Genomic DNA, 10462 nt, shown 5'->3' on the forward strand with positions numbered 1-10462 from the left:
AGCTCTCTGAAGCTGGTTGCATGTTCTGATGGGAATAGGTAGTGTGGTTAAACTGTCACAGTTGAATTATGACAATCACATGAATGATAAATCCACTTATTGTGTGATATTGCAATGTGTGACAAAGCTATATTTCCTTATTAGAGAAGTTCTCAAACAGGAAATGATGGTTTGTTGAAAGTTTGCAATTAATCCCTGACAATCTTGAACCTTTCAGACAGCAATAAGATTAGTAAATTTAAACTTAACCCTAACATGCCTACTTCTACAGTGGAAAAGTCTTCATAAATTTTTATGCAGGCTAGCTATTTATTTTTTTTTTACGTCTAGAAATATCCTACAGTAGAATATTTTCCAGACTGGTAGGATGACTTCATAAACACATGTTTGAAAACCAGTCTAAATTCCTAAGAGCCTATAAAATAAAGGACATAATGTCCCTGACTGAATTCAATTAAATATGTTATTTGTATTAAGGGTTTACATGATTCATTATACTGTATTAATTTCTAATGGAAAAAAGGCTGAAAATACTTTCATTCCATACACTTAATGGGAGTGACTGGGTTTCATAATGTTCTGTTCCAAATAATCAAAGCTATAATTCTAAGAAACTTTCTGAAATAAAAATATACAAAGAATACGTTCAGCCAAATCCAGTAATGTGTCATCAGCATATTTCGATCTAAACTGGGAACAGACTTTTAGTAAAAAGCATACTCTAACCAGCCATACTTTATTACTGCTTGCAAATTATATTTTAAACCTAGCCCAAGAATTCTGATTCTTATTACTCTTTCCAGCACTGAGCGCCTATTAATGTAGTATGTGATTTATCTATTATATTTTTCCATATGTGTTTATATGGGCAGGGAGACACCCTACTCATGGGTCTGAGTAATTTCCCATAGGAATCCTGGAAAGATGGTAAGAAGGTGCTGCAATGCTCAAGCACACAACCGTGCAGCATCCCAAAGGAAAAGGGAATATGATTTAATCACCCCAAAGGAAATACCATCTACATATTTGCATTTGATTTATGGTTTTGCTGCTTTGTTGTTATGCAAATTGAATACATTTTGTAGGTCAGCTGATATATTTCCCCCAGTGAATACAAAATAATTTTTGATAGTTTTCCCTGGGGATATTTTAGTATGATTCAATTAGGTAGAATTTGCCTAAATATTTTGCAATTTATACCAGTATATGTACATGAACATAAAACTGACACAAGACCATTGTATGTTGGCTAAGCATAGTCTTGAAGCTGCAAGATTTACTCCCTGGAATTTTCTTTACTGGAGACTGAAAAAGGTTTTGTAGTGGTTTAGTAGTAGCTATCCTCAGGGAACCCAGGTGGCTTTATTTTAGGATTCTTCCTATTTTTTACCTGCAACCCCACGTACGAGAATATACCATGAAGTAGGAGCATGGGACATCCTAAAGGCAGGAGAGCTCCTCCTGTTTGCTTTGAAAACTTCAGGCACATGAGAAAAATGAGTTAGGCAATGGATTTTCTCAATGCCTTGTAATCTGCCCCACTGCTAGTTACCAGTTGCAGGAGGGAGGGGAGAGGGGCAGAGAAGTCAGAAGCAGATGTGGTAGTTCTTAACATGATTTAATGGTAAACATGACAGGTTAATGCTTGGACTCAATCCTAGAGGTCTTTTCCAACCAAAATGATTCGCAAAATGATTTTATGATTCTTAGCATTGCTTGTTCCAGGGGGGTGATCTGTCTCACTCTGCAAAGGCAGTGACGTGAAAGATAGCTTTGTTTCATAAATAAAATGAGTATCTTAGTATATATTTCATTTAAATTCCAATGCAAACAGCAAAGTGTGTTCTTCACCAAGATATGAACTTAATTTTGTAGGCTTTGTCTCTCACAAGTTACTACAGGATCTGAAAATTCTGGAATCCACAATTTCAAACACAGCCTCAATGGTGGATTGTCTGTCCAGCCCAAATAAGCACTTTCAAATCTGTCCATCAGTTTTTAAAAATGGCTAAAAGCAGGATGCAAGTTGCTTTATTACAATGCAAACAATTGGGTATTTACAACGTTTTTTAACTGAAAAGTTAAAACTCAACAGATTTTATGTAGATTAAAACAGTTTTCTAGGATCATAGCCTAAAAAAGTGCTGAATGGTGAAAAATGTGGAACGGATTGTGAGGTGGGTCCCTAGAGTCTTCTTGGGTATAGGCCCAGGTAGCTTATGGGTTCTTTGAAAGCTTGGTCTCAATTTCTGCTGGCTCTGTTGCTTAGATTTCAGATTCTCTTTTTAGAACCTCTTCTTTTCAAACCTACTAAAGCATGCTTCTGGCATTTTGGATTTGGACAGTTCTCTAGCCTTTTTCAAATAATTTACTGTTGTGAGATCCATCTAATTTCCACTGAACATTTTTCCAGTGAAATATTGTATACAATTCCCCTCAATGCTGCTGATTATGCTGGCAAATGGTTTTGGTTGTCACTAGGCCTATTTAAAATGAACAGAACAAGTTTTGATTTGTTAGTGTTTCAAAGATTGCTTCATTTGCTGTTTGGCAACATGATCCTCTCCCTTTACAGCATTCAGCTGACACTTCATGTATCTAAGCAGCAAGTGGAGCAATCTCCTGTGGAATCTGATGGAAGATAGAAAGGTTAGCCTGAGCTTTAGCTCTACTCAAATTCTTTCCGAGAGCTCTCAGAAGGTGCTGGTGTCTTACTAACCCAAAAAAGGCAACAGAAGACATCATAGCATACATCCCACTCTGCCCTGATGCTCCAAGAACTCTGACTACTTTGATGCAGGCAGTGATCTCCCTGTCCATCAAGGTGGTTATTGGACTCAGGAATAGCATGCAATAGGAGACAAAAAATCATTTCTGCTTGTCTGCTTATCCTGCTGGTACCTTAATGCTGGATATACAGACATTTCTGACAGGATTATCAAGTCACACAAATCTGATGACTGTATTTCTTATGAGTTATATATTTGGACTCAGTTGCTGAGGTGGCAGATTTTTCAGTCTAGAAAATATATACAGAAAGCAGACTTTATTTTCAGCTGAAGAAAAAATTATGAAGTACATGGTAAAAGCTGATAAAAACAATCACTTCCAACTTCTGATGAAAAAATGTCTCTGTGTTCTGGTCTGTGCCTGAAATACAACCTTTGAACTGCACTAACTAATTTCTATTATGCCAACATATTTTCCTGTTGTGTGTTTTTCCTTTTAGACCAAAATTGGGTCTGGAAAGCTCATGGGCCCTAAAGGTGTTTCAGTGGATCGTAATGGACACATCATTGTAGTGGACAATAAAGCATGCTGTGTCTTCATTTTCCAGCCAAACGGAAAAATAGTCACCAGGTTTGGAAGTAGAGGAAATGGTGACAAGCAGTTTGCAGGTACACTTGATGGTAATATGTAAAGTCCCCTTTTCTTGCCTCTTCTGCTCCACATTTGCATGATGTTTGAGCATGTTGATAATGCTGTACTCCTTTATCCTCTGGGGGAGAGGTCCTGCTAGACATACATCTCCTATTTGCTTGATTGGTCAGACAGATAGCAACATCTGTTCTGCAAATGTAACTGTAACCAGATTGTTTCATCTACCTCCCTAAGCCTGAAAGCATTTCAGATCAGTGACCCAAGAAAGACTGATCTTAACTAGAATTTTGTAAGTGCTTTGTAATTGCCACACTAAGCTGTTCACCACAACCAACTCAGATGCTGTGCTTTGCATTTCCAATCATCAGATACATAAAACCCAATACCCTAAGTTGGTATCTCTTAGAAAATGAGTGTAATGGGATAGTGTTAAGATTGAGATCAGGAAGGCAGAGTTATGGAACAGCAAATATAAGTTTGGGGAAATTACCATTTATACTCAACTGTCTGCTTGCACGTGCTGTCTTTCAAATAGAAAATGCAGTTAAGTTTAAAAAACAGAACAGCCCCACTGATGTATTTTAAGTGAATAGCTGTTATTTCAAAATGTTATTTTCAAAACAAAGATGCCAAATTAGGTATGCGGATCATTTTTAGTGTGTAGTTTCATTGGTCTGATATTTTGACTGGTTCACAGTGAAAAGAGAGGAATAGGATCAACGTGTTTTTATCCTGAGATCTCTTGCAATTTCTTATGGCATAGTATATATAATTTATGAGAGCTTGGGCTCTAACATAGCTAAATTTTCTGGTATGTCAATTTCTTTTCATTTGAAAATTTGCAAAAACACCTCCTGAAAATAAGTAGGCAAATACTTCCTAACAGTGCATTTGAGAAATCTACCTCCTTATTGCTGCTAGGCTACAGAAAGCAGGTAAATTGTCAATACTTGAATGTTTTTCAATGTAAAATTTTCCACCTTTTATAGTTTACCCTAATATACTGTGAAAACTGAAACTGAGTTCTGCCTCTGTTTAATAACTCAAAATAGCGTCAAGTGTTTTAATATGGGTACTTGCCTGTTTTCATGTTACCATTTGTTTTTTACCTCAAATTGCATACATATTTCAATACTACATAAAGCAACAAAATGCCCTTTCCCCCCTAACAGTGGTTTTCTAAGTAACTTTTTTTATTTATCCTAAAACTTGTTAGTTTCAAATGCTTGTAAGTTGTGAGCACATAGAGCATAAAATATTTCAATTAAGAATTTACAGGAACATTTTTGATAAAAATTTTCAGTGTATACACAACTTTATGCTTAAGCACTACATGTTTTGTCTTGTTAATAAGCCTATAAATCTCTGCATAGTCATATGTATACAAGAGAGAGAGAAATCAACAATGCTTATTGACAACAATAGCTGATTGAAACTGATTGACAAAGAAATTATTTGTTACAAAATCATGCTGAACGTTTTAAAAAAGAATGAAGTAAAGTTACTCTTAACTTGAAACTGGTTTTCCCACTTGGACTACTATTGCTCCAAAGCCAAACATAATGCGCTGGTAGGCTGAATTTTAAAAAAAATTAACCATACTTTTAATTTTAATGGTATTACAATTTTTTTCTTCTTCCTTTTCTGCATTGCAGGTCCTCATTTTGCAGCTGTAAACAGCAACAATGAAATTATCATTACAGATTTTCATAACCATTCTGTCAAGGTACTGTCAATTAATGGCAACTTGGAAAGTTGCCATTTTAATTTTATTATGATACTTTCTTGGGGAAAATAACATATTGTTAAAAGCAAAGAGATCACATTCCCTATGTATGAGCTCTGCTACAAGGACAGCACTCTTGGAGAATTTTGCATGCAGTGCATTGCTTAATGAAGAGACATAGCTCATTGCCTTTGGTGTCACTATAATGGTCTCTAATTCAATAGCTTAAATGTAAGTTGTACCTGAAATAAATAATTTCAACTTTACTTACTTTTAGTAGCCCTTTACCAAACCTGTTATTGACCCTGTGTTCTGTCTTCTTTTAAAAGCATGGCTTTTGAATTTCCCCGTAAAAGCTTTACACATTTCTAGTTGTAAAATGATAACAAAGTAAAGATACCTGATAGTCTTTAAATTCTGTACCTATAAGCTTTAAGATTACTGGATCCATTTTACTACCTGATTCTCTTAAAACCCATATATTTAATTGTTTTCATTCAGTGCCTCCTGCACTGGGCAGAACTGGCCACTAGTCCTCACTCACATGGGAAGTCCTAACTCACAGCCTGTTAAAGTCATGGTATGATAGGAAGTTTGTGTGTTTGTCCTAGTAATAAACCAAACCAGGGAAACATGCTGCAACGGGTCGGCAAATGTCTATGAAGGAGATACAGGCCATTGCAGAGATGCCTCACCTATGCGTGTTTGTTCTCAGGCATTCCCTTTCCCACACTTCCTGCGTATGCTCTTGTGCCCTTCCTATACACGAGATAGCAGCAGAAGGACACAGCAGGATGCTGTTCTGCTTGGGCTCTTAGGACATATGTCAGCCCCACACATCAACAAAATTAAATCCTTGGCATTTCACCTAATGCCTACTTTGACCGAACACAAATATGAACCCTCAGTCTAGTTCTTCACCGTTTTTGATTGAAAAAATAAATTTTATATATTCACCTAAAATAGGAAGTTGCTGCTTAAGCTGACACCTTTGTCTTCTGAGCAGTGCCGAATCACCTAGGTTTGGAATAGCAACCTTTCTTGCCTATCCTTTTGGAATTGGTGAGGAAGTAGCACTCGTGGTTTGGATTATAACACAGAAACCAAGGCTGCAGCAGGAGCCCTAAAGCAGCAGGAGGCCTATGACTCCTAAATTACTTCTCCAGAAACAAGGTTTGCCTGGTAACAAGGTTGCCTGGAGAAGTTTAACAGCAAGGGGCTAACTGAAATGAAAAAAAAGCAAGTGAAGAAGTTTAAGAAGTGTGTCATCCTAGAGGATTTATAATTATTACATTTCTAATGAGAACAGAGTGTTCCATCTGTCTCTGGTGTGACTCAATGGGATAAAAGTGTTACTTGTTACAATTTGGTATTTACTGGAAAAGATTCTTATATCTGTAGTGTTCTCTAAATAGGTACATGTAAGTGCTGACACTCTAGAGAGTTGATAATCTGAGACCAGAGAGTACATCTTCTTTTAAATAATAAATTAGTTAACAAATAACTAAATAAATTAATTTCACTCTCATGATTCCCAAAGCCACTTATTGCCACCAGTGTAATGAATGAAGCAAGCTCACTCAGCAACATTTTTCTCCCACCCCCATTAACCTTCAGGGATGTTCCTTCCATCAGGCATCTTTTATGCAAAATCCAGTGCAATGTAGGCTTCTCTCTCATTTGGTCACTTCAGCCCAGGGAGAGAGCAATATATATCTTTGTCTGTTATTTTCATTAGTTTGGCTTTTTTTTTTTTTTGTAATTATTATTTTCTTTAATCATTTGAGGTACTAACTTGGTACTTCATTAATTTCCTTCCCCAAATGTTTTTTCTCTATTCACTGTGGGTGTTCAAGAACACAATAATTTCCTGACATCTTCCACCTTATCAGCACTTCAGTGTGCATTTGGCACTCGTCAGATCTTTCAATTTCCTTGTGCAAGACACAGTCAGTCTCTAAGAACACTGTTGAACTTTGTGCTGTAGCTGGGCCTGAGTCCAAGGTGGACCAAGGAATTTTAGAGATGGCTGTAGTACTGTATAAATGACACATTTGTATCTTGTTTGGTCCCATTGGTGCATCCAGATCACTGACAGAACAGTCATTAATCAGCTTCACCTTTCTGCTGTCTAAAGCTGTTACCATCACAGAGAATTCAGTTGCTGACCTACCTACAGAGAGCAGCAATGATTTGCAATGTGTGTTAGATTATGGAAGCAGAGAAGAGAGCATCTGGTCCCATTGTGTTTTAGTTCCATAGAAATAAAAAACCCAGTGTCGTATCTGCATTCAGCTCTTTTCAGTTCAAGATGCGCAAGCTGCAGAAGGGTTCTGGGGCCCTTTGCCTCCACGTCTGAGATTAATCAGACCTTAAGTGAGAAGAGAAATGCTGTATAGTGTAATGGAGTAAAGGGGAGAGATGGGCACCTTTCCTCCCATCTTGTGTGTGTGTGTTATTGGGGCAGTGTGTTCCTGGGAACTCTTAAATTCCTCCTTTAATTAGCAGGTGAACTGGTAGTGCTAGATTACTAATATTTGATACCATGCCATATTTAAATTGGTTTTTAAACCCATACAGGTATTTAACCAGGAAGGAGAATTCATGCTGAAGTTTGGATCAAATGGAGAAGGAAATGGGCAATTTAATGCACCAACTGGAGTAGCAGTAGATTCTAATGGAAATATTATTGTAGCAGATTGGGGAAACAGCCGAATACAGGTAGAAATTTCTGTATTTCAAAGGTGCTTGATGAAAAAAACTAATGGATTGGTAACTCTCACCTTCAGACTGCCCAAGGAACACCATCAGCATTAGAAGTGATGTGGCTTCTCATACCATCCTTTATATGCTTCATTGTCCACTTTCAGACCTGGTGGTGTCAGATTGTCAGCTTTTCAACGTGGCTGCTGGCAGCTCTGATGACCACTGTGACCAACGATTTTGGTGCCAAGCAGTTCCCCAAAAGTTACTTGATGACTTATGAGACTTGCAAGCATTGCTGAGATGATAGTACAGTAATTTCACGACTATAAGGCGCACTGCATTATAAGGTGCACCTTTTTTTTGCAGCAAGGATCCGCGTGCAACAAAGTAATCAATAAGTAAGGAATCACAAGAGCCACATGAGCTGCGCCGAGCTGTGTGGGGCCGTGCGAGCCATGCCGAGCCCTGCTGAGCTGTGCGGCTCGGCTCGGCTCGCTGCTCGCTGCTTGCTGCTCGGCTCGCAGCTCACAGTTCCAGGTTGTTGGCAAATTTCTGAACTTTGTCCATATATAAGGCGCACCAGATTATAAGGTGCACTTCCAGGTTTCGATCAAAATGTTAGGCTTTAAGGTGTGCCTTATAGTCGTGAAATTACTGTAATTTATAATCACCATAACAGAAGATCAGAGATGTAGTGGAAAATATGACAAAAGCAAATGACCTGAGGTGAATGCAGCAGATTTTTATCATCTTTTTTAAATGCTGAGAAATTTTTCTGCTTTTAAGTTATGAGAGTTGCACTCTTTATATTTTAAGTGCAAGGTCTTCTTATTTGCCAAAGAATACCTAATAAATAACTGTATGCATTATTTCCACTGAATATAAAACCAAGGGAGCTGCTTCTGAGTTGTTCTCAGGAAGCACTGTCAACAGGGTAAACAAATTCTTTGTTTTCTCTGTGTGGAAACCTAAGAATCAGGCTAGCCACAACAGTAATGTCTGTTAGGAAAACAAGGTGTTGGTTGAGTTCCCAACTCAAATTAAATTTGATTTATTATAGTTGACTATTTTTAACAAGGAACAGCCAAGGTTCTTTTTTTATACTATTATTATTATTATTATTATTATTATTATTATTATTATTATTTCATTGTGTGTTAATTCTTACCAAATATCCTGGCAGCTATAATTAGTTTTTTTTCATAAGAACATACATTTGTATATAAACTTGCATATTATGAGATAACAGAACAGATTTTGCCCTTGTTTATTCTATTGTATGTCAACTGTTTCAGAAATGAGAAGTGCAACAGTATAACTGAGAGTAAACTTGTGTCCTCTACTTTCCTTTTCGTAACATTTTTCTGTGCTTTCTCACCCTCCAAGGTTTTTGATGGAAGTGGATCATTTTTATCCTACATTAACACCTCTGCTGACCCACTTTATGGTCCTCAAGGTCTGGCTCTTACTTCAGATGGCCACGTTGTAGTCGCAGACTCCGGAAATCACTGCTTCAAGGTCTATCGATACTTACAGTAGCAATGAGCTCTGGAGCTGGATAATTACCCACCCTTAAGAAAAGACTTGTCCTAGAGATCCAGTGCAGGATATCTCCTACTTTGCATTCATTTTTAATAACAAAGGAGTCTCTTACGGATTTCTTGTGATAATTTCCAAACTTACCTTGTTTATGTAGGACTTGCACCTCTTACGTTTCTCACTAAACTTCTTGTTGTAAGTGTTATTTAAAAAAATCCTCTGTAACTGAATTCATAAAGACCATATGAAATTAAACACAAACCACAACCTATGAAATTAGAATTAACTAATAACACAAAAATGAGAAAAGTTTGGGAAAAGTCCCCAAATCTTTTTCATGACTGTGAAGGATAGCTCCTGCTCCAAGCTTCCAAATTTAAAGAAGTATCATTCTTACATATTATTTAATCCTGAGGTGATCCTGGGAATCTTCTAGATCTCATTATCATGGTAAGTATTACACTTTTAACATTCTTCAGTCTTACGGTGTATAACAAGTACAGTAATTTCACGATTACAAGCCACACCTGGTGCCGGCAACTTTTCATTCTTTGTCCATATATAAGCCACACTGGATTATTAGCCGCACTTTCGTTCGCAGCAAGGATCCGCATGCACCTTTCACAAAGTTGCCAATTAGTAACAGAATTGCGTGATCATGGGGTTTACTGGCTCGGCCCCGCTTGTGGCGGTCGCCAGGGAGCAGCCCCAGCCCCGCTCGCCACTGCCATCAGGAAGCAGGAGAAGAGCGTGCCCAGCCGCTGCCGCGCTTGCTGGGGGCGGGCAGCACAGCCGCGCTTGCCAGGGCTGGGCAGTGCCGCCGCACTTGTCGGGGGAGGGCAGCACTGCCACACTTGCTGGGGCTGGGCAGCACCACCACGCTTGTCGGAGGTGGGCGGGCAGTGCCACCATGCTTGTTGGGGGCAGGCAGCGCTGCCACTGTGCCACCGCTGCCCTGCCATCTGGGACCAGGCAGACTCTGGCTCGGCTTGGGGCTGTTGCAGGCTCTCACCTCCGGGTTGGGAAATTTCCAAAATTTGTTCATATATAAGCCACTCCTGAGTGTAAGCCGCACTTCCGGGTTGGGAGCTAAATTTTAGTCAAAATGGT

At 38.4% G+C, this 10462-nt stretch overlaps 1 protein-coding gene across 2 annotated transcripts; it reads left to right on the forward strand.

The window, feature by feature from the left end:
- Positions 1-3206: 3206 nt before the first annotated feature.
- Positions 3207-9647, forward strand: TRIM2 (tripartite motif containing 2). 2 transcript variants are annotated; one of them, XM_033061311.2, is made up of 4 exons: positions 3207-3410; positions 5037-5107; positions 7688-7828; positions 9200-9647. In XM_033061311.2, exons 1-4 carry the CDS (start codon positions 3254-3256, stop codon positions 9350-9352), a joined length of 522 nt encoding a protein of 173 aa, XP_032917202.1. In that variant the 5' UTR covers positions 3207-3253; the 3' UTR covers positions 9353-9647. The 2 variants fall into 2 exon arrangements, with proteins under 2 accessions (XP_032917202.1, XP_032917203.1); XM_033061312.2 differs by having other exon boundaries at positions 3208-3398.
- The last annotated feature ends 815 nt before the right edge of the window (positions 9648-10462 follow it).

Source organism: Catharus ustulatus, chromosome 5 (genome assembly GCF_009819885.2).
Source record: "Catharus ustulatus isolate bCatUst1 chromosome 5, bCatUst1.pri.v2, whole genome shotgun sequence".
NCBI lineage: Eukaryota > Metazoa > Chordata > Aves > Passeriformes > Turdidae > Catharus > Catharus ustulatus.

Bases quoted from the DNA above. Each gene is read 5' to 3' on its own strand.
- TRIM2 (XM_033061311.2), top strand. From the start codon at position 3,254: ATGGGCCCTAAAGGTGTTTCAGTGGATCGTAATGGACACATCATTGTA. The intron at 3,411-5,036 runs GTAATATGTAAA...TCTGCATTGCAG, and splicing joins GTTTGCAGGTACACTTGATG to GTCCTCATTTTGCAGCTGTA. The intron at 7,829-9,199 runs GTAGAAATTTCT...TCACCCTCCAAG, and splicing joins GGGGAAACAGCCGAATACAG to GTTTTTGATGGAAGTGGATC.